The sequence below is a fragment of the Gigantopelta aegis genome, chromosome 6, assembly GCF_016097555.1.
Source record: "Gigantopelta aegis isolate Gae_Host chromosome 6, Gae_host_genome, whole genome shotgun sequence".
In the NCBI taxonomy this organism is placed as follows: domain Eukaryota; kingdom Metazoa; phylum Mollusca; class Gastropoda; order Neomphalida; family Peltospiridae; genus Gigantopelta; species Gigantopelta aegis.
Window position 1 is genome coordinate 56,067,813 of NC_054704.1, and position 25,487 is coordinate 56,093,299.

General features: G+C 35.4%; 2 protein-coding genes across 2 annotated transcripts in view; one reads left to right on the forward strand and one right to left on the reverse strand.

The window, feature by feature from the left end:
• Window positions 1–904: 904 nt before the first annotated feature.
• LOC121376344 (temptin-like) lies at window positions 905–8,752 on the forward strand. Its single transcript, XM_041504189.1, has 3 exons — window positions 905–1,149; window positions 3,131–3,281; window positions 8,663–8,752. The coding sequence occupies exons 1-3, from the start codon at window positions 946–948 to the stop codon at window positions 8,701–8,703; spliced, it is 396 nt and encodes a 131-aa protein (XP_041360123.1). The 5' UTR covers window positions 905–945; the 3' UTR covers window positions 8,704–8,752.
• A 1,176-nt stretch (window positions 8,753–9,928) lies between these two features.
• The window catches only part of LOC121374848 (ferric-chelate reductase 1-like), a 54,138-nt gene continuing 38,579 nt past the window's right edge, over window positions 9,929–25,487 (reverse strand). Inside the window, exons 9-16 of the mRNA XM_041501957.1 lie at window positions 23,268–23,390; window positions 17,634–17,749; window positions 17,243–17,329; window positions 16,189–16,269; window positions 14,539–14,638; window positions 13,413–13,556; window positions 12,279–12,385; window positions 9,929–11,339 (exon numbers count right to left, since the gene is read on the reverse strand). Of these exons, the coding sequence (XP_041357891.1) occupies window positions 11,250–11,339; window positions 12,279–12,385; window positions 13,413–13,556; window positions 14,539–14,638; window positions 16,189–16,269; window positions 17,243–17,329; window positions 17,634–17,749; window positions 23,268–23,390 (848 nt within the window). The 3' untranslated portion in view covers window positions 9,929–11,249. The remainder of the gene's footprint in view (window positions 11,340–12,278; window positions 12,386–13,412; window positions 13,557–14,538; window positions 14,639–16,188; window positions 16,270–17,242; window positions 17,330–17,633; window positions 17,750–23,267; window positions 23,391–25,487) is intronic.

Below are 25,487 nucleotides of genomic sequence, written 5' to 3' on the forward strand. Positions count from 1 at the left end.
TGCTTTTGGCTTTAGGTCCCTTGACCTAACTACTAAATTCGTATTCCAAAGTCCACCCACCTTAAACTCACCCCCACCCCCGGCCCGGACCGTATAGATCGGACTTTAAACTTTTATACCTCCGTTCAAAATTTTATGTCGAAATTAATTCTTAATATTATTAAATAGTCCGACCCTCTCTTCTTTCTCTTATTTATTTTTTGGACTGTCCTTCTAAAATGCTCCAAATTATATAAATATTCGGTCGAGCAGTCAATTCTTTTTTCTTTTTTTTAATTCTATTAATTTTTTTTTTACTAATTGCTATTTTCAAAATTCTGCCCATTTTCAACTCTATCCTCCCCCCCCCCCCCCCCCCCCCCCCCCATCCCGAGTCAGGCTACCGATCTTATCGGAGGTCGGATGAGCGTGTTCGAAAACCTAGTGGTATATGGGTACGTTAAACTACGTATCTGTCTATCTATTTATCTATCAAACCTTGCATGTTAGTACAACTTGCGATGGCGGTGTCAAGGAGAACATACCGGGATATCGTGTGCTATAGCTATAGCTATCTTGGCGGGAACATGTCATGTGGGCCGATTCAGCCAATCAGGTATGTGCATTCCCTTCACATCTTACTGATTTATCTGAACGTCTTCGAGGATTCCGAACGTACCCGACCTAACTATCAGGGTGTCACTACCCTACTCTATCCTGTCTGTGGGAATGACACCACTAGAACACATTGCTTTATTAATCAACGGCTATTGGAATATCAAGCAATTGGTAATACGTGTAAGCAATACGTGTAAGCGTATCACGCTTTATTCAGAAATCGCGTTGGTCTACAGAATTACCTACGTCATGACTCGATAGTGAACAACATGTGTTTCGTTCACACACCGATAACGAATGCATTTCTACGCGTGTATTCCACACACTGCCGCACACCTGACCATTACAATGCATGTCCGTGTGGTTCTGTTATTAATATTCGCATCTTTAGGCACCTGTCTTAAGAGTTACCAAGATCGAATCCCCAATGGGCGCAACGTTCTAGATCCATGCGATCCCTCAGTCACATGGCCTGCGGTCGGCCATGACCTTCGCTATCCGCCTAACCAAGGCTCGTTTCACATCAATCACCACAACACACGATTCGGCTTGGTAAGTACACTGAATCAAAAAGGAAACTTAAAACGTTTGACAATTATTTTTTACTATGATTATTTTGTCAGTTAAGTAGAAAAAATGGTGGAGACGACTGTGTTCGCTTTGTATATACCGGTTGGAGCACAAATGAAAGGGGCATTCTTGAGTTTGCTGCAATTGTTCAGATGTTATCGACTAACAGAGACTTTTTAACGATTATAATTACATATCAAATATATTTTTCTGCATTAAATATTAGTGGCTGTATATTAAACTTTTTTCTGATCGTTCTAATATTTGTACTAGGTTAAATTTCATTATATTTTCTAAAATATAGTTTTTTCGTGCGTACGAAATTATTTGAAGACAAAATCCAGTTTGGGCTTCTTAGAAATATTAAGACGACCAGAAACACATTGAATGTACAGACGCTGATATTTTAAACAAGAAATTTTTATTTAATATGTAAGTTTAATCGTAGAAATATTTTATTAGTCGGTAACATCTTACAATGCAGCAAACTCAGGAATGTCCCTTTAAAGACATCACGAGGAAAAAGTGGGGTTTTTTGACGACACCACTAGAGCATATTGATTAATTATTTAATCAAAGGATGTCACACATTTTGTAATTCGTAGGAAACCCTTTTTCTATTAGCAGCAACTGATCGTGCATAGGCACTTTCCTACAGACAGAAAAGCCCATACCACGGCCTTTGACCAGATGTGGTTGTAACGAGAAAAATCCAATCAGTTGAATCGATCCTGCGACGTAAGCACCTCAGGCGAGCACTCAACCGACTGAGATAAATACCGCCCCATCCTCGTGGGAAATGACCAACAATGTAATGGAGGTGTCAAAATTGCTTTTTAACGCGATTTTAGTTCATGATTCCTGTGGTTTGAGCTTCAAATACGGTATGGGGCGGGACGTAGTCCAGTGGTAAAGCGTTTGCTTGATGCGCGATCAGTCTAGGATCGATCACCGTCGGTGGACCCACTGGGCTATTTCTCGTTCCAGCCGTGGTATGTACTATCCTGTCTGTGGAATGGTGTGTGTAAAAGATCCGTTACTGCTAATCGAAAAGAGTAGCCTATGAAGTGGCGACAGCGGGTTTCCTCTCTCAATATGTGTGACTGCGTCGTTAAATAAAACATTTCCTTTCTTCCTTCAAATACGGTAAGCAACTTGTTATCTGCCGACTATTTTATGGGATGGTTCATATAAAAAGATCTCTTGCTATTAATGAAAAAATGTAGCGGAATTCCACTCTAAGACTATATGTCAAAATTACCAAATGTTTGACATCCAATAGCCGATGATTAATAAATGAATGTGCTCTAGTGGTGTCGTTAAACAAAACAAACGTCTGCCCACTATACGTGGAGTTACATGCGTGGGAACGACAAATTCGGTTTAGAGTTGCTCCTGAATGCTGTGAACTTTACACTTGAATCAGTTTCAGTTAACTTTGAATGTACACAGTGTTTGTAAACAATACTATAAATAATGTTGGCTTTATAATTATCGCAAAGACTTTTTCTGCTGAATATAAAACCAAAATGTTTGTGGATAATAGAATGTATATATGTTCATTCGCACCCCGCAGCCCCAAACTCCCCATGGTGATGATCCTCCTCATTGCTATTTACAATCAAAATACACACACACGCGCGCACACACACACACACACACACATATATATATACATATACATATACATATACATATACATATACATATACATACATATATATATATATATATATATATATATATATATATATATATATATATATATATATATATATATACATATACATATACATATACATATATATATATATATATATATATATATATATATATATACGTATACACACAACATACACACACACAATTAATAATAATAATAATAATATTATTATTATTATTATTATTATTATTATTATTATTATTATTAGATTAAAAATTAGCGTATTCCTTCACTTCGTAGGATTTTGCTGCTGCGGGACATAGGTGGACTGAAACCCTGTGTAGGCAGGATTCTGACGGAGACAGCAGGACAAACGGGGAAGAGCTGGGAGACCCGTTTTGTCAGTGGACGGTTGGAGACATCCCTTCCCATAAGGTTTCGGGACATCCTGGTATGTAATGTGGTCGGGCCATTCGTTCCAGTTGTTTATCTGTGTTGGTTGGGCGAGAGAGAGAGAGAGAGAGAGAGAGAGAGAGAGAGAGAGAGAGAGAGAGAGAGAGAGAGAGAGAGAGAGAGAGAGAGAGAGAGTACAATTTCCACAAGTTGATTGTAATGTTATACTGGAAACATACCCTTGGTTGGTTGGTTTTTGGTTTTGGTTTTGGTTTGTTTTACTGGGATTTTTGTTTTGTTGTTTGCGATTTTTTGGGGGTAGTTCTTTTGATGTTTTTATGTGGTCGGGAAATTTTAGTGGAGGGGGGGGGGGGGGTGCTGTTGAATGCTTGCTATCACAATAAACACCATTAGGCTGGATGTCATACTTGTTGAAGGTCATGGAGAAATCAAATGTCAACAGAATACATTTCGAGTTAACAATTAAGACAGTTAATAGTTTTACAAATAATAATTTGCTTCTAAATTGAGTCAGTGGTATATAGAGAATACTAAACGAGTGACAGGTGGGTGGGTGAATTTTAACATGTTCATATACCACTAAGGTTTCCAGCATGTCCGTCCCGGGTCCTGTCTCTGGATAGCCAGAGGCACGATCCGGGACAAATACTATTTGTCAAAAGCGAATTGGATAAATACTGAAACAACATGTTATGAGATAAATGGTATCAAACGGGCACAAATGTACTATTGTGTTTCTTACATATCCTCAAAAAAAGATTTTAATAACTTTATGGAGGTTTTTTTTAAAATTAAAATAATTATTTAAGGAGCTATTGCTTGCAGTTAACTTTTACGCAAGAGTACAATCAGTTCCAGGTTAAACTGATACGTCACAGAGCAATCAAATGCGATTGCGTTTATTTCATTGGATAATATGGCTATGGGGCAGCCAATCGTATGTCTTTAAATTGATAACACATATGGTCAAATCCATGTAACTATCCCCATAGGGCCAGTTTTAAAATCGTCATATAAAATCAAACTTTTTTTGGCATTAGAAGGAAGTATCTCTGGCGGATGTAAACCTAATAAAATGTTCCTGAGTTTTATTTACATGTTTGGTATACAACACTTCAAAACCATTCCACAAACTGATTTCTAAACACGTGAATAAGAGCCAAACTTCAAACCTTATCCATGAGATTCTAATAAAGCCTGACATTTTTATTTTATACCATTAAAACATGGTTATTGTTGCTAATTTATCATGAGAACATTTTATTAATGTCAGTAATTTACGTTTTTTTAATTTGACCATAAATATGTAGCCCAATCAATGTAACAGCGGTAATGGAAAAAGAAGACAAATTGTGTTATATTATTTAGTTTTGATGGTAAAAACACAATATTTTATTTCTTCTTTATTTTCTTGATTACTATTAATATGAAATGAGTTCAGGAATTAACTGTCAAATTGAATTGATTTACGGGTTACGGGTGTTACACATTATGTCATTTTAAGTTTTTACTTAAGTAAAATCATAAAAATTATTTTTCAATTCATAACTATGTATAAATGTATATAGTTGTTTGCATTATTGTAGCTTACTATCAGCAGTGGCGTTTGGAAGAAAAAAATAAACTGATCTTTATGAAATTATTGTGTGTAAAAATCCATACTGATCTACTACAAAACATTAGCATGATCCGAAATGAATTGGTTATACAAATTTTATAATTTTAAGCAAGAAAATGTAAGTAGAGTACAATATAATAATTATGAAAGGTTATATTGGCCGACATTTTTTCTAAACTCAAGATAGTCCCTTTAACGACAAAGGACTTTATATGTCAGTTCAGAATATTTTAATGTTTCTTTCAAATTATGTTGTTTTGGTAAGTCCTGAAGGTGACACTTGTCAATCATTAAAACTTTCTAGTAAGGTTTGGTCACTAGTGCAGCTGCACGCTTGATGTCACCAATGTCTGTCAACCAAACACCTGTGGTGAAATTGATAATGATATATAATTTGATGCACCAAGGCAGTCTATTCACTATTGCACGGACTAGCATACAGAAAGCACCATTCTTCCAGTGACAAGATACATGTATTCAAAGTAAGTACCTATTTTATATAATAATAATAATAATAATAATAATAATAATAATGAGAAGTTTTAAAACATGTTTTTTAAATGTTACATAATTCACCTATCTCCCCAATAACATTTTCTACCCATCATAATTCTTGAATATTTAATAATTATAATTGATTTTCAATTTTCTTTTCTGAATGGGGAAGACGACAATCAGTGGAGAACACAATACATTATAAATTAAACTTAACATTTCCTTTTTAAAATATTTAAAATTTTACTTTTATATTATGGTACTAAGGGAGCGGGATCTAGCTCAGTCAGTTCAGCGCCCGCTTGAGGTGCCACGGTCGCAGAATCGAACCTCATCCGTGGATGTCTACCATTGGGCTTTTCCCCCGTTCAAACTAGTGCTCCACGACTGGTATATCAAAGGCCATGGTATGTACTGTCCTGTCTATGAGAAAATATATATAAAAGATCCCTTGCTTCTAATGGGAAAATGTAGCGGGTTTCCTCTGAGTATGTGTCACAAAAAAAACCCAAATGTTTGACATCCAGTAGCCGATGATTAATACATCAATATGCTCTAGTGGTGTAGTTAAAACAAACTTTAAAGCAATCTACAACTAAAAAAATATTGGAAGTTATATCAAGTATTATAGTCTACTTTGCCTTTTTTCAGTCATGCCACCAAAGACATCAGCTGAAAGAATAGCTGCATACCGAGCAGGAATTCGCAGCGATCCCAACAAGAAACTTGATTATCTCAACAAGGAACGAATAAGACAATACTGTGTAAAAAGACAAATGCATCTGATAAAGAAACTGAAATGCGACGACAACAAATTAGACAACGTGTGAAGCTCCGCAGGCAACGTCAGAAAGACAGACTGAATAATTTGGTAAATGAACAGAATCAGGTGCCAGTATATAAATCTGCACAAGCACTTGGAAAAGTAGTTGCAAGAGTTAAAGCCATTCTTCCAAAAAGTGCAAGGAGGCGTAAAAGTGTTGTCGGCCGGTTGGCTACAATTGAAACTTTGATTTCGAAACCTACATCCAGCCACAGATGTTCAAAATTGCCAGATGAAACCATCAGTCTTGTCTGCAGATTTTTCGAGAGAGATGATATAAGCCCCAGGTAAAAGGGATGTTATCACTGATAAATCAAACAAAAAAAAAAAAAAATTCAGAAACGCCACCTGACAATGTCAATCGGCGAAGCGTATTCATGTTTCAAAGAAAATAACCCTGCAGTCATTATTGGGCGTACAAAATGTTTTGAACTCCGTCCTATTAACGTGCTTCCAGCAGTCAACCTGCCATAAAACCAGTGCCTTTGTTTATACCACGAGAATATCATTATGATTCTTGATTGTCCAAGAAGGCCTCAAATGTGTTTCATCCATATTCACAGGATTTCATTGCTCGATGTGTTTGTGATGCAACATCAAAGACATGCATGAATAATGATGTGAAACATGTTGTGATGGGAAACTATTTATTGAGGCATTTGAATCGTAGGTCACCAGAATAACCCGAGATAATGAAACTTCATGGTATTAGTGGGTCAAGGTTGATACAAAGTTTGAGAAACGACTTCAGCAGGGTACTGTATGTGAAGCTATGTTATTGTTGAAGTCAAAGTTACCAAACTTTCTCATTCATTCCCATGTAAAGAGGGAACAGGCGTCATTCTTTGAGGAAGTAAAACATGTAACTGATCCATCACATGCAGTACTTCAAGTTGATTTCTCAGAGAATTATACCTGTGTGTATGCTGACGAAATCCAGTCTGCTCACTGGCATCAGAGACAAGTTTCATTATTCACATCCACTGTGTTGACTGTTGGTGGGATGAAATCGTGTGTTTGCCAGCGATAATCTCACACATTTTAAAGAAACTGTTGTTCCATATATTACACTTCTCATTAACAAAGTTTTGAAAGCAAACCATGATGTAACGACCATCCAAATATTTAGTGATGGAGCAGCATCACAGTTCAAAAACAAATTCATATTTAGATTTCTGACGACAATCAAGGCAACACTCGGCATCACAGTGGAATGGAATTTGTTGCTTCTTTCCATGGTAAAGGTCCCGTTGATGGGATTGGTTGTATTGTTAAGCGTACTGTTGAATGCTCTGTTCGAACGTACAAAGTGATTGTACAGGATGCAAGTTCATTTGTTAAGGCTGCAGAAATGTGCAATATCAATATTGAAGTTGAGGAAGTAACACAAAATGACATGGATCAATGTTTCAAAAGATCCCCTGTACGACACTTGTGGAAGTCAGTCAATGCCATCCCCAAGAAACAGAGCATTCACTCTTATACAGCCACAGATAAGTCACCCATTGTTTGCTGACAAACGTCTACGGCTATACTTCAGAAAGCTCATAAATTCCATGGTGAATAAAATAATGTCCTCTACTCTCAGTAAGTCATTTTTGTTGGTGATTATATTAATAAACCTATCATCGTTGTTTTGTTTATGTATCTATATAAATATGTTTCAAATGAGTTCATACATTATTTTAAATTTTTATTTTTCATTGATTGAATAAAAGGTGTTTTTTTATTATGTTTAAACTTGACACGGATACAATATTCGAAATATGACAGCTGAAATAGATGGCATGTTGCTTTTAATATGGCGGACAACAATGTAACACCCGTAACGTAACACATTTAACAGTTATCACTGTGTATAACTGACATAATATCTAGCAAGTAATGGAACCAGGTTCTATTCCAGTAATTATCTAAGGTCACCTACCCATATGATACAAGTTTTATTAAAATTACCCATACACATCACAGGATTTTGATAAAATGTACTTCTTGAAAAAAGATTTGTCCATTTAGTGTAACACCCGTAACGGAAGTTGGTAGGTCTTTTAATTAGTACGTAGAATTTTAAATCTTAAATATTTTATGGAAGTTGGGAGAGAAACATGTTAACTGTATAAAACTCAAATAATGGGGAGAATGATGCAAATAATATTCTCTGCAACTTTAAAACATTTACCCCCCTCAAAATGTAACACCCGTAATGATGGATTTGACCATATACGTACACATTGCATGCAATGAACTGTAACCGACAGAAATATTGCACAAAATAACCTAAAACCCCCCAAAAAAAACCCATTTCTGTCATCTTCCTTAGTGTTGTCCAGTGGTGTTGTTAAACAAAATAAACTTCTTAGTGATGTCGTACATACAAAATGTTGTATAGACTATATCGCCCGTTTTTAAAATCATTTCTGTGTCTATGGCTTACAAACACCTTAATCCGACCCTCAAACGATGACATTTTGTTTTATTTTAGGTTTTAACGAAGAAACGTACTGCAGACACCTGGATGGTTAGCAATGTTACTGTAGTAGTAATAATAATAATTAATTAATTATAGAATAACGCCGTGTTTTTGTTCCCCTTCTTGTTTTATCTGTTTATTTGAAACTACATACGTACGTACATGCAGGCAGGCAGGAGGCAAGCAAGCAAGCAAAAAGGCAGGCAGGAGGCAGGCAGGCAGCCAGCCAGGCAGTCAGGAGGCAAGCAGGCAGGCACGAAGGCAGGCAGGTAGGCAGGCACGTGGCAGGCAGGCAGGAGGCACGCAGCCTGGCGGCAAGCAGGCAGGCAGGCACGAAGGTAGGCAGGCAGGCAGTCAGGCAGCTAGGAAGGCAGGCAGGTAAGCGTGCGTGCGTGCATGCGTGCGTATGTACGTGCGTGCGTACGTGCGTACGTACATACCTACATAATTATATACCTACATGTACGTCCATGCATGCATATATACATACATACGTACGTACGTACGTACGAACATACATACATACATACATACATACATGCATGCAGGCATGCATGCACACATGCATACATATACGCCGGCATGAAATCACTGCCGCATGGCTACGGCGTTGTCCACAAACCAAGGCTTGCGACTCTGCGATTCGTGGCGCCGATCAAAAACCATAGCCCGGAAGGGCAGTGTGCGGCCAGCTTTAAACGTACATTGAATGTAGAGTGTCAAACCAGGGAACATTTGTATTATATGGGAATGTTTAAGCTTCGCATGTGAGTGGACATTTCAATTTCGCATTTCAAATTTCAACATTAACCTACTGACCAGCCTTGAGGATTGACTACACTTATCCATAACTCAACATCGACATCCTATTTTTGTACGAGTCAAATTCGATATTCCACTTCACTGTGTGAGTCAACGTCGACATTCCACTTTACTTTTAGTCATTTGACTTTATTGTGAGTTGGGGCGGGACGTAGCCCAGTGGTAAAGCGTTCGCTTGATGCGCGGTCGGTCTGGGATCGATCCCCCTCGGTGGACCCATTGGGCTATTTCTCGTTCCAGCAACTGGTGTAACAAAGGCCGTGGTGTGTACCTTCCTGTCTGTGGGATGGTGCATATGAAATATCCCTTGCTGCTAATCGAAAAGAGTAGCCCATGAAGTGGCGACAGCGGGTTTCCTCTCTCTATATATGTGTGGTCCTTAACCATATGTCTGACTCCATATAACCGTAAATAAAATGTGTTGAGTGCGTCGTTAAATAAAACATTTCCTTCCAAACATTTCCTTATTGTGAGTTGACGACATCCACTATATTGTGAGTTGACGACATCCCATTTTATTGTGAGTTGACGACATCCCATTGTATTGTGACTTGACGACATCTAACTTTATTGTGAGTTGACAACATTCAACTTTATTGTGAGTTGACGACATCCAACTTTATTGTGAGTTGACATCCTATTTTATTGTGAATCAACGTCGATATCCTATTTTATTGTGAATCAACGTTGAAAGACTAGATATACTATGTCATTACGTTTCAACAGGTACTGGTGTTAGTGCAAGCGGCAGTTAGTAAATATTGTCAAACACAATTACGTAAGCGACAATTGAATGACACAATAAGTTATGTCCTACTAAGCAGAAACGTCTCACTTTCGACATTGTTGTACGCATAGACTAATAACAGAAATTCTACGAAGAACTAAACTGAAAATATTCTGGTGATTTATTAAAATTCTTGAAAACCTTTACCTTTTAATTCAACTATAGACAAATATTTTCAAGTACTCCACCCATAAATATTAATTAAATAGCTTATGTACAATATTAACAGCATGCGTGATATTAACAGCATATGTGATATCAACAATATGTGATTAACATCTCATTCGTGATGATCGATATATAACGAGTTATCTTAACCACACTAGAGGTGGAACCAAAACGAAATCATTACAATTGTCAACACCACTTAAGTCTTTTCAAGTACATGCATCAAGTATGGTTTTTGCCAAACCATTAATTTTCAGTTCAATATGAAATTTCGAAACACAACATTTGTTTAATTTAAACTAAACGGAGATGGTAACATGGTCCAAAATATGCACTGATAAGAATATCTCCAATCCTTTATCTTAAAACAAGTGTATATATGTCCCTACAATCATGTTTTCGAGTATATTGTTTTACAAGTAGGTCACCCGACTTGTCCTTCGTAAATATCAAGTGGTCATATCAAGGAAAACAATATATACATTCGCAATATAGTATACAGTAAAGTACACTTATAACGAACATGCTTAAAACGAACAACTGCATAGAACGAACTGATAGTAAAGTCCCGTTTATCTCCCTGTACATTAATAACCAACTTATGCAAATGTGTACAACGAACTACTGCTATAACGAACTACTATGGTCCCTTCCGGTTCGCTATACGAGTACTTTACTGTATTTTGAAAGTTTGCGATGATATGTGGTGAAGGGTCTGCACTTTGAAGTCTGGAACTGATTGCCTTTGATAATGCGTGTACATGAATCCACCGCCCTATAATTTCTTCGTCAGGTTGGCTGTGGGATTATGAGTGTATCTTCCTACACAACAACTAGGATTATTAACACTATAGACGTGATCGTAGCAATGACGTAATGACAAGTTATCACGATAGTTCTCACTCGTATTTCCTGGGAAAAAAGAAGAAGAAAAGAAAATAATATTATTTTATGAACTAAACTAAAAAGAATGCGTTATGAATAACAAACCCCCACTTGAGGAATACATTATTTTAAAGCATGCACATGACACAAATGTGTGCATGTACATCATATATACAATAGTTTATTGTGGTTTACTTGTTTCATTATTCCGTTTCGTGTTAAACTTATTTAGATCTTTTCACGCATGGGATGTGCCAAATACATTGTCTTACAGAATTAAAAATACATTACATGTAATCAACCATAATCAAATATCACTTTACAAAATTCAGGAATTGATTATTATGTGTGCACTTTGGGGAAATTTGATGTACAAAAGTAATACTGTCTAAACACCCAGTGTAAGAACAAATAACACTTATATTTGAATACAGAAGCTATGACAGTTGATTTACACACACACACACACACACACACACACACACAGAGAGAGAGAGAGAGAGAGAGAGAGAGAGAGAGAGAGAGAGAGAGAGACACACACACACACACACACACATACACACACATACGTAAGTATGTATGCATGTATGTATGTATATATGGAAGAACCCATGATGTCCAAATTTGACATTATTTGCATATTGATAATATGTACTTTCTAACTGCAAACTACTCCAGTTTAACCTGTGATGTCCAAACAGCGAGACATTCACATGCAGGTCGTATACGTGAAAGTCAGAATAATACAACTGATATAAAACCCTATTATTATGGTAGGCATTAAGGGTTGTTGATAAAACATAAGTATAAATATTTCACGTATTGTATATTTAAAAATTTACTTACGTCAAAATACCAAAAGTGTGACATCGCAGGTTGTATCACATAGTTGTATTATATGAAGAATGTATCAGATGCAAGTAAATCAAACACTACACAAATAGTTTAAATTTGTTTAAGACAAACCTTTTCTTTGTTGGGAGATGGGCTGTTGGTGACTGTAGACACCTGTGACTCTTGTCTTGTCAAGACATATGTGGAGTTCCTAGGGTTCAGCTCATATGTCTTCTTGACTGCATGGAAAAATACAATTAATGAAAGAAAGAAAGAAATGCTTTATTTAACGACGCATTCAACACATTTTATTTACGGTTATATTGCGTCAAACATATGGTTAAGGACACACAGATTTTGAGAGGAAACCTGCTGTCGCCACTTCATGGGCTACTCTTTCCGATTAGCAGCAAGGGATCTTTTATTTGCACTTCCCACAGACAGGATAGCACAAACCATGGCCTTTGTTGAACCAGTTATGGATCACAGGTCGGTGCAGATGGTTTACACCTACCCATTGAGCCTTGCGGAGCACTCACTCAGGGTTTGGAGTCGGTATCTGGATTAAAAATCCCATGCCTCGACTGGGATCCGAACCCAGTACCTACCAGCCTGTAGTCCGATGGCTTAACCACGACGCCGCCGAGGCCGGTACAATTAATGAATGCAAAGTCTATATATCATTTTAATTTTCTTTTGAATTGATTAGTCATTACGGCTCACTGTAACTGAATTGGAAATCAAATTTTAAAATGTATGGCTCTTATATATTTTCTAATAAGAAGAATGATGACGGTGATAATTAAGTTATAATAATAATAATAATCATCATCATCATCATCACCATCATCTTTTATTCTTTATGTATGTATCTACTGTACTTTTAATTTAAAATGTATAATCCCTGCCTATATCGAATTAAGTTTCAAGCATGCGGTCCTAGGTCAACAAAGCAAATTTAACTAAATTTAACAAAGCAGATTTCGATTGTGCTGGTTTTTTCATTGGATGTATGGCATTGGGAACCTGTCATCACCTTGGAGCAGCCAGTCGTATGTCTTGAAATTGTTAACACACGTACATGTGTAAACAAGTATGTATTATCAAAAATAACGAAAGATGTGTGTGAAAGAAACTTTAGTAATGGGAGTTCAATAGATGTTACATTTAAAACTTGCAATATATTTTACAAACACAATAATACATGGGGATTCCAATAAAATAACTACCGCTCTTTGGGTTGTGGGAGAAACAGCTTGCACTCACCTGCGACTTTCTTCAGGATGCAGGGAATGGACTCCATGAGAAGAAACATGAACACCAGGTAGATGACGGCGAACGCCATCACGTACAGAGAAGACATGGATGCGCCAGATTTTGGAAGGTCAAGGCCAATGAATATAGTAATCACTGTAAATTGAGAATTTCGTAAATGTAGGCATGGATGAATGAACGTTTAACAACAACCCCCCCCCCCCCCCAAAAAAAAAAAAAACCATCAGCTATTGGATGTCAAACAAAGGTAAATGCGTAAATAAGGTGATGATCAATATCAATATAAAAATCCAAAAGTTAAATTAAAACAGTAAAAATAATTGCGCAAAAAAAACAAAAAACAAAAAATATATAAAAATCAAAATAATTCCAACACATGTCTCCTTCCAAATATCTCTTTTTGTAATTTGCTTAAAATGATTGTACTCTCCAAACTGACAATGCAAGCGAACTTAAAGTTATTCTGTATTTAATTTAGTAAATACGACTACTACTACTACTGCTGCTGCTGCTGCTGCTGCTACTACTACTACTACTAAAACTACTACATGTACTACTACTATTACTACTAAAACTACTACTACTACTACTACTACTACTTCTACTACTAAAACTAAAACTAAAACTAAAACTAAAACTAAACCTACTACTACTACTACTACTACTACTACTACTACTACTACTAAAATTAAAACTACAATTACTGCTGCTACTACTACTACTAAAACTACTACTACTAGTATTAAAACTACTACTACAACTAAAATTACTACTACTACTGCTACTACTACTACTGCTACTACTACTACTACTACTACTACTACTACTACTACTACTACTACTACTACTACTGCTGCTGCTGCTGCTGCTACTACTACTACTATTACTGCTACTACTACTACTACTACTGCTACTACTACTACTACTACTAGTAGTAGTAGTACTACTACTACTGCTGCTGCTACTACTACTACTATTATTACTGCTACTACTACTAGTACTACTACTACTACTACTATTACTATTACTACTACTACTACTAATAATAATAATAATAACAAAACCGAAATGCATTTCAATGAAGGCAGCATTTCCGTTTTTTGACTCCTTGACGTACCTGCTAGAAAGACGGAAAACACCCCAACTCCCCAGTGCATCCAGTTGAAGACAATTCTGCCCGGGGCCCCGGCTCCTGGTCGAAACAGAGCCATGAACGGCTGAAAGGAGAATCAAAAACAAGCATCGTAAACCATTGTTAAATATCACCTGTTCTTCTTTGATTTATATTGTTAAAATTAAGAAAGACGCCTATGTTTGTATGCTTATTTTTATTATTTATTCATTCATTCATTCATTCATTCGTTCGTTTGTTCTTTCGTTGGTTGGTTGGTTGGTTGGTTGGTTGGTTGGTTGTTTGATTGATTGATTGATTGATTGATTCATTTATTCATTTATTTTTATTTATATATTTATTATTTCATTACCTTTATAAAAGATTTGTGCATAATAATGTTAGGAGTTTAGATTTTAATTTCAAAGCTATAATTTAGAAATACGTTCTAACTAGTTGTCGTATTTTTTTATTATGATGGAGTACATAACTTTGACAGTTGTATAATAATAGCATCTAAGGTATATATTTATAAAATTGTAAGATTAAAACAAAAAAAACAATTATTTTTAATGTTGAAGCCACATTCGCCGCCTGTGATATACTACTACCTTCGATATACCAGTAAGAAGGAAGAAAATGTTTTATTTATGGTTATTTGGCGTCGGACATATGGTTAAGGACCACACATATATTGAGAGAGGAAACTCGCTGTCGCCACTTCATGGGCTATTCTTTTCGATTAGCAACATGGGATCTTTTATATGCACCATCCCACAGACAGGGTAATACAGACCACGGTCTTTGTAACACCAGTTGTGGAGCATTGGCTGGAACGAGAAATAGCCCAATGTGCCCACCGACGGGTATTGATCCTAGATCGATCGCGAATCAGCCGAGCGCTGTACCACTGAGCTACGTCACGCCCCACCAGTAAGAAAAAACAAACACTGGTTGTCGCGGGAAATATCACAGTGGGTCCATTCATTTGGATTGGTTCTGCTGTTCGTATGTCCTAACGAGAAACCCTATCCCTGAGCTACATGAATTCAATTTCGTGCTTATATCCAATTAAGGTCCAAGCACGCTGTCCTGGGCACATACATCAGCTATCTGGACTATCTGTCTAGGACAGAGGGTTAATGGATAAGTGTTAGTGGTTAGTGAGAGAAAAGTCGGCATAGTGGCTTTAATTTACCCTTTGAGCCGTTAAACTCGCTCCGGGTGGGAGCCGGTACCGGGTGACGAACCCAGTACCTACCATAGTTATGTCCGATGGCTTAACCACTACCATCCTTATGTTCAATTACTTAACCACTACACCACCGAGATACATTTAGAGGGAAATGTTTCATTTAATGACGCACTCAACACATTTTATTTACGGTTATATGGCGTCGGTAGCTACATTTAGATTTCACGTATAAAAGGAATGAATCAATCAACTAATGTATAAATCAATGAGTCAAACAATGAATGCGTAACGATTCATCTGCATGAATGTAACTGTAGTCGACTGCGTGTCAATCAATGGTATATAAAAACACCAACTTAATACATGCGAAGTGTAATATTATATAATAAAAATATGTCTCTGTTTACTACAACAACAAGCTAAAAGCCTCAACGGGTAATATTACATTTAGTGACACTCACGTTGGACATGCTAAGAACGACAATCATGAATCCAAACCACGGGTGGAGTTGCCAGTACTGTTTTCCCGTTACATCAGGTATCTACAAATATCACATCATCATCATTATAGTCACTGTCACCGTTATCAAATCACCTGCTGAGGATATTGTTCAATAATGTATTATTATATTTTACATATATTGTTTATAATTAATTGATTATTAATAAGTACAGTTGTTTTTGCTTGGGTTTTTTTTTTTTTTTTTAAATGTTCGCTATTCCATCGCCGTCAGATGTCATTTCTTTTACAAGTAGTTGCTTTGAAACGTATATAGCAAGAGAAAATGAGTTGGTAACATATTTAAAGAATGGTTGTGATGTTTCAAGTCTTACTTAGTTTACGTGTTTTATAGCTACAGGCGTATTTACGGATCATTCACGCGGGAACACTTATATTACACATCACAAAGCAGTCGGTTTCAGTAGAGTTAATTTCATTGGATATTATGGGTTTGGTGTCCGTGTCATCATCGTGGAGCAGCTAAGCAGATGTGTTTGAATCGATCTACCATACGTGTGATATCGCAATGTGATACCAAGAAATCTCACAAATCTGATCCAAACTTCATACATATAAACGAGAGAACGTTTTAGCTAGGTGTGTTATTGTAAGCAGAAGATATGGTCAGCCATAGTCTTTATACTACTGTTGTTCACTGTATTACCAAGTAGAAGAAGGTGGTGTTAAATTTTACTTTCACGTCAGTAAGAATAGGCATACAAGTAAGTATTTGTAGTATTATTGTTGAGTGTAATAGCAACTAGACGAAGCTGGTGTTGATTTTGCTTTCAACTGAAATATCTTTTACTTCAGTAAGAATATGCATAATATAAAGATAGCATTTATAGTGTTATTGTCAAGTGTAAAAGCAAGTAGAAGAAGGTTGTGTTGATGTTGCTTTCAACTGAAATATCTTTTACTTTAGTAAGAATAAGGACAATATAAAGATACACATGTAGTCTTTATAGTGTTATCATTCAGTGTAATAGAAAGTAGAAGTTTGCTTTGCTTACAATTGAAATTCCTTTTACTTCAATAAGAATGAGTACAAATGAAAAAAGAGTCAGGCCCATCGTAGAAACCATAGCAGTTCGATGAATCTGAGGAAAAATGTAAACAAAGACATATAAAATTAGAAGTATTTATATAAATGTGCAGTTTAGGCATACGTTTCTTTACAGTGACAATGCTACACATTTGTAATAGTATATTGCGTTTGTAAAGGTGAAAATTGTATATTTCATATATGATAAATTTATTTAAGACATATTTTTTGGTTTATAATATCATTGCATCTGCCTACGTTTTCAAGTACATAATTTCCTTTTAAAACGGGAGACTTCTTGTTAGATTTACAAATAATGCCTTTTATTTTATTAGATAAATGAATTATTTTACTCTCACCTGGAACCATATCTTGAGTCCAAAGAGTGTATGAGCTGGCCAAAGCGGTTTTCCATATCTGGCCGTGACGATACCGATTGATGTTAACAACATCCAGGCGATGGTCATAAGACATCCTGAAGTGGTAGTACATAGTAAAATAAAACACGAGAGAGAGAGAGCGAGAGAGAGAGAGAGAGAGAGAGAGAGAGAGAGAGAGAGAGAGAGAGAGAGAGAGAGAGAGAGAGAGAGAGAGAGAGAGAGAGAATTTCTGGATTTCTTATCTTTAAAGTAAAAAACGTTTATATGATAAACATTGCTTTTGTGTTCCATATATGCCTTATAGGGCCACACAAAAACAAATTTCATGCTGAATCTGAATCTGGATACCATTCCTACGGGCATGAAAGCAAATGTAACCAATAACAATACAGCATTAATTTGATCCACATATCTTCTTTCGGCAATGTTCCTTTTAGTTCTGTTTATTAATGATATATTAGGATAGGTCAAGATAAAAACGTTTTCTGTATAAATGCCACGGTAAGTTTTGAATGATCTAATAATGCCGTCCAATTATAACCTAAAAGTACATAATCATAATGGACAATCAAGAAACTCGTGGTTGAGACAGCTGGAGTATTCTTTGTTCCAGTACAATGGAAAACCCCAACAAAAACAAACAAGTAAAACAACAAGGAAACAAATAAATTGCATTATGCTAAGCTTACACCAACAATTCATTAACACGTGTTAAGACTCATCAGTCTAGTAGTCATCATCACCACTGGTTTTCAGTCGTAAATTCGTATACATTTCGCAGTGGACACCCACAACGTAACTGCTGATCATAACATACGATTGTTTCATAACAATGAAGAGCATAGCTAATAGAAGGGGACTCCGGTCCATTTTCGAAACATAAACGTTTCTTCATTAAATATTTCTGGCTCCGAATGTCTTTAAATTGTATTTCAATCAATCCAAACAAACGTTTCTCCTATCTCAGAGAAGAAACAGTTATGCTTGTTTACTATTCATCTTAAAAAAAACACGGCGCCTCCCCCCCCCCCCCCACCCCATTTTTTTTATAATAATACAATAATAAAATTTTGTAATAATAATAATAAAACAAAAATTAATAATAATAATAATAATAATAATAATAATATAAATCAATCAATCAATCAATCAATCAATAAAGCAATAAATCAATCAATAAATCAATAAAATAGCAATGGTTGATTGTGAAAAATCTTTCTTAATATTGTTAATGTACTAAACTTAAGAATATATTAACAAGAATATATTCTCACAATCGACTTTCCCTAAAATTTAATCCACTTCCTACTCTTCATGTTTGCTGTTGTAAATGTTTATTTTAAATATTGCCATGCACTGGTAAATTGTAAGTCGTGTAGCAACAAAATGCATGACTGTAACAACCAATATTGCGTTTTACTACATAAAATACATGATGAATAATGGCATTTATGTGTCTGTATATTCAATAATGTCCTTACATGACGTCACAAAACACTGGGTGATGTGATTAGCCACTGCATCTTCGAGAACAGAGTTAAGTTGTAAATAATGCGGACATTGAAGACTGACGCCGATGTTCTGTGAGAAGAAACTGCTATGTCTGTTTTTTGTTCGTCTTGAAAAAACACTGTGCCCTCGCCTCACCCCGATTTTAAAAGCGGACAATATACCCCATTGTGGACTAGAAGCTAGCCATGTCAAACCATGAAATCGGCGATACTTCGGCAACTAGATAAGACTGTCTTTGACAGATGAGTTAACTAAAAACAGCCAACATGTCATCAGTGAATGTCTAACTTTATTATAAAGTTTGTTTATATTACATAGGGTGTATACTACCAAATTAAACCACATAGACGACAATAGTAACATATGTGGTTAAAACTCCTACCTGCAGCGTATCAATCGACATATATACCACGGATATAAATACTACCAGCCCTCACCCTTAAAGTGAATCAGAAAAAAATGAGTGTCAAAAGGCTCATGTCAGAGATAACGGGTAGCGTCTATGACTATCCTAGTTCCGCACCGAATTTGAGTCATTTTTGTTACAGGTACCCCACATTCCTACTCGAGACAGCGCATAATGCGGTTGTGTTTATCAAACGTCGACGTTTTTCTCCCGCAATCCATAGTTTGACACCCAATAGCCGATGTATTTTTCGTGCTGGGGTGTCGTTAAACATTCATTCATTCATTCATTCATTCATTCGGCCGAGCATTCAATTCAATTATTTTTGGCTTGTAACGTTTTTCTTTCTAATTTTAATCCTACTAATTTCTTTTACTAATTGCTATTTTCAAAATTCTGTCCATTTTCACCTCACACCCCCCCCCCCCCCCCCCCATCCCAAATCAGGCGTGTTATCTATCTATCTATTTAATTTCCTTTTGACCGCCCGATCTAATCTAGCAACCAAATTTAATGAGTAGAATTTTCTTTATTAATTATATTAATTAGAGATGCGTATCAACATTTTAAAGGCCCACTATTTAATGTTTGGATATAAATTTCAAAATTATCCCCTTAATTTTGTTCTGTCCCGGAACAAGTCACTGGCTATCCAGAGACAGGCCCCGGGACAGACATGCTCGAAACTCTAATGGTATATGAGCATGTTAAAATTATTCGCACTCGCACAGGTACCCCATACATGTTTCAAGCACAATGCTACTTGACACAGTGATACTAGATGAAATAAAATTGCATACATGTTTGCTCAGGTGAAAGTAAATGTTTTTACAACCAACACACTCACATTTATCACCAATCACAGAACCTGCGGTGTTAACATCTCTATCACAAAAGTTGGGTGCACCTCGAACTTTGACCCAGCCGGAAGTTATTTGGTTTAGTACTACCATTATGTGGTAGGTTACGCCTTACAACAGACAACGTTTGTGTATATGTGTTGTTTTTTTATTTATTAATATTCGTCTTTGATCAAAAAAATATTTTAACATTGAACGCCTTTGCTTAGAGCACAAATGATGATACCATTACAGAAATAATGGATTGAACATGGTGAACATTTTGATTAATGAATGATGCAAAATACAATGAGAATCGATGATACAAAGTAATTTTGTAAAAACATAATTATGCTACATATGCTTTTATTTATTAATTGAACTGATTTATTAAACTATATTTACATATAAAACAACGCAACTGTATTCATTATAGGGACATACCCTAGTTTTTAAACATTAATGCATATTTTTTTACTATTATAGCCGTTTTTGATAACTGAAATCATACTTTACTTAGATTTTATGATTTAGATTATCAATTTCTGTACATTCGATATGTTTTTGGTCATCCTGGTGTTTTTAATATCACAAAATGCATTTCTCGTATTTTTAAAAACCACTCTTTCAACCCAGAGCAGTTGTCAATGTATACGAGTACGTTTTACCCATAATAAACATTTGAAACAATTACACAATTAATCAAAACACTTATTTCACAGAGAAATGAACTATGTTAAACGTCTATGATGTAGAACTATTTTCTGTGGACTTCTGTTGGCAGTATGTTAGTACAAAAATAACATCGAGAAAGTTATGATATAGAAATATTTTCTGTGAACTTTGTTCATGTTGGCAGTATGTTAGTAAACAAATAAAATCGAGACAGAGATATTATATATATTGGATTTCGTTATTCAGATTATTTATGTCATGTATTTGAACTGAAGAAGTACATATGTAGAAGCTGACACGATTCGCTGAACTGAACAACTTTGTATTTATCTCCTTTTATCATAACCGGCAAATGTAGCCTAATAAAAGTTCAATTTTGCTTTATTGTTCTTGGTAAAGAAAATAGTTTAAAGTATATTTCTTTGACTAAATATTATTAACAATAATAACAATAATAATGATAATAATAGTAATAATAATAATAATAATAATAATAATAATAATAATAATAATAATAATAAAACAAGCACTAGGTAGCAGATCACATTACAATGATAATTAATTACTCATCTACAATTTCAGTTCTTTTACGACCGGTCATTGCTTTTCACGAATAAATATCACATTTTTCTATCCAGCGTCGGTGCATGGCCTGTATTGTTTTACTTTTCGTATATATTGTGTTTTATATTATCGTCTAATAAACTGGTTTCCATTCCCTGGCTTCTCAAGTAATTTTCTATTATTACAGATACCACCCTTTGGTGACATTTTGACATCGATGTATGCCATGTTGGTTATTCTTGAAATTGGTTTGTACATTCTCGGACTAAACCAATATTTTTTTGTGTATAACCGATATTTGCACACAGTGGATTAAAGTTCCACCACAATTTTTTTTTTTTTATCACAGATCCTCCTTACTCATAAGTTGTGTTATATCTGAAGTCTCTTGCTTGTAACACAACTGCTATCTTCCTGTGTATTTGTCATTTTAATAATATTTTCTTATAGTCAACACATCACAAATGAAAACAATGTTTCTAAAACGTCTGGTGAATGATGATGTTCTCTAAATGTGTTTAAACACAATCTATAACACCGCTAAACCCCATGTAGTAATTGGAAAGACACAAAAGCAATCCTATGATGCAGTCTAATGTATTGTTCGAAACTGGTTACGATGACACCTAACACCGTGTTTTAATTATGTATATATGATAGCAACCATCTGAAAGAGTCTATTTTTGTTCAATGGACAGTTTGATTGAACACAAAAGCCTGTATTTCACGTGTATTAGACACAAAGGGAATTCAAAGCTACATAATATATATATATATTATATCTATATAGGTCAATGAAGAGTAAAATTGCATTTTGAAAGGATTTTCGTTTCTCATCAGTTTCTTTATAATCTATTTAATGTTTGTTTGTTCGTATCTATTACAAAACGTTTAGTGGCAGGTCGTTTGGTTTGTCGTTATTATGATGTCATTTGTCTTGTCATCGTCGGCCAATCAGACTTGAAAGAACACACGAAAGTGTCAGCAAAACCCACGTGACTTCTAGATGCCCACTCCCCGCGGATATGCCACCTGCAAAATACCAATATCAAAATAAGATTTAGTGTTAACTTTTAAATATTATTTCAGTTTTCATTACAAGAAATTCACTGAATGATTACTAAGGGTTAATTAATATATACTATTTTCGTTTTTATTCCTTTTAAAGAAAATAAATGATTTAATAGTTAAGTAAGTTTATAGTTGTGAAGTTAAACTGGTTTCATCATATCTTTCTGACATGTATGTATATATATATATATATATATATATATATATATATATATATATATATATATATATATATATATATATATATATATATATATTTATATATTTATTTATTTACTTATGTAAAATCGAAACGAAATTTGCGAAACATTTTTCAGTCTACTAGTATAAAACAGATGGCACATGCGCACGAATGTGGACCTACCAAGCATTTTTGTCGGTGGAGAAATGCAGTATTGGTCCTGTATATAGACTTTTTTAACCTGTAGGTCAATCTTACACGCAGTCACTGGAGGAGGGATGTCGAACCGATGGGGGAACTTACGATCTGAAGAACCAAAACAGAATGATTAATGTTGGGGGAAAGCAAATTTGAAACTGACTCACCGTGCGCTTTCACTAATGGCGAAGCTTGGGCCGCGGCTGCGCCCATGCTACCAAGAAAAAGTAAATTCACCTTGTTACTAGTCACCGACGGAAGTTTGTCAAACCTGTGTGGCAGTTTATCTCCTGAAATTTAAGACTGGATTTAGATGCATATATTGGTTCTGTAATGGTCTCGTGTTTTAAACGCAAAGGACTATCTCTACGTCACGTGTGTGGGTTATGTGCGCTTTGAAGATTCTTAGTTGGTGTTTTGTCTTATTTCAAATCGAAGACTGGATACTAGAACTGGCTATGAGAATAATCAACCGTTCGACATCCTTTCTTTTAATATAATTCTGGTGGGTTTCTTTCGTTTTCGTTTTCTGGTGTGGGTGTTTTTTATTGTTGTTTTGTGTGTGTGTGTGTGTGTGTGTGTGTGTGTGTGTGTGTGTGTGTGTGTGCGTGCGTGTGTCTGTCTGTTTGTTTGTTTGTTTCTTTGGGGTTATTTTTATGGGGTGGTGGTGTTTGTTGCTTGTTTTGGGGTGGTTTTTAGGGTGTGTTTACTTTTTTGTTTTATATTAATTGTTTACTGTTGGATTTGTTTGTTTGTTTGTTGGGGGTGGCGGGGGGGGGGGGGGGTGTTTGTTTTTTGTTGTAATTTTTTATTTGGGTGGTGGTGGTGGGTTAGTTGTTGTTTTGGTTGTTTCACTAATTTATTTAGGATGACATGTGTGCAATACTGATGATGCATAGCTAAATCATTTGTTGGTTTTTTTCTCTTTTAAGAGTTGTTCTCAACCGTGTTTGTTTGGGGGTTTTTGGTTGTTGTTGTCGTTGTTGTTTGTTGGTAGTTGTTAGTGAGTATTCTGCATGTCTTGCTGTGGAGAGGCACCGTTTGACTAAGACAGGAACTGTGCCAGTCAGTGGGTTTCAGTATTTATTTACAAACACTGGAAGCACAAGAGGTGATCGTATAAGAATTGAAAACTAGCGTAAAATATTTCTGGGTTAGGCAAAAACCAAATCAGGTTATATATTTCGTTTTTGCATGTAAATGATGTCCTAAGTTTAATGCGCAGTTTTCAGAGAGTGGTCATAGAGGCTTTTGATTCTGTTAGGACAGTATATCATAGCATCTTAGAAAGACAACGGTTCTGTACTTATATGTACTTGTACTAATACACATTTAGTTACGAAATACTAACATTCTATAGCTTAAAAGCTATCAACAACAGGCCTGGGGCTCCGTTTTACTAAGTTAAGATCACCTCAACTGTATAACTAACTTTATTCCTTTCTGGTGATCTTAGCGCTAAGATCGCTTAGTGAAACGGGACCCAGAACTTAAGAAAGTTGACCATAGGGTACGTCACGCAAAAACAAGTTAACTTATGTCTCATAGTATGGTTTGTATCCATTTGCAAGTCAGGACAATAAATTAAAACTAAATGTCATTACCACAGTCAAAATTGTACCTTTGTATATATAAATAGATTTCCAAAATATATTTCATTTAAGCCATAACATGAGTACAGAAAGATGTAAATGTATGAGATCGAAACTACATATCTATAATTTACTATTTCATTGGATTTGGGAAACATGTTGCTAATAAATGCTTGAATGGAACAAATGCACAATATTGAAGATTCTTTGAAGTTATGTGTCGTGCTGTAACCTCACCGTGGTGTAGGGGTGTAACATTGTCTTTGAGAATGGCCAATACAGCACAAATCCCCTTGTTTTCTTCGAGGTACAATTGAAATTTTGAGTAAAAGTCAGTATCTATCTGTCATATTTGTATTTTCGTACAGTTCTTTACACTGTTTTTATTTAAATTTTGAATTTTTATATTGATGTTGATCATCACTTTATTTGTTTGCATTACCATAGTTTGACACTCAATGGCCGATATATTTTTCGTGCTGGGGGTGTCGTTAAACATTCATTCATTCATTCATTCATTCATTTATTCATGTTTTGTCCAAAATATATTAAATGTATTGAATCTGGTGGAAAATATATTCAACTTACAAGGTATTTAAATGACGAACTGGTGAATCATGATACCATGGTCGTTTAAATATACTGTTTAAATGTACTCGATGCAACTGTAATGTATATTTGGCATTCATTGTGTACTTTGAGTAGCATCCTTTCTGAACCTTATTGGTTTTAAGTCAACACATGTCTGTATCTTACAATACAGTTGCATAAATAATGACAATTATTTTATTAAAT

What these genes read in the sequence shown, in the direction of transcription:
- LOC121376344 (XM_041504189.1), top strand. Translation starts at nt 946, where the DNA reads ATGCATGTCCGTGTGGTTCTGTTATTAATATTCGCATCTTTAGGCACC. An exon ending in ACAACACACGATTCGGCTTG is followed by an intron (nt 1,150 to 3,130) that starts GTAAGTACACTG and finishes TTCACTTCGTAG; the next exon opens with GATTTTGCTGCTGCGGGACA. An exon ending in TAAGGTTTCGGGACATCCTG is followed by an intron (nt 3,282 to 8,662) that starts GTATGTAATGTG and finishes GTTTTATTTTAG; the next exon opens with GTTTTAACGAAGAAACGTAC.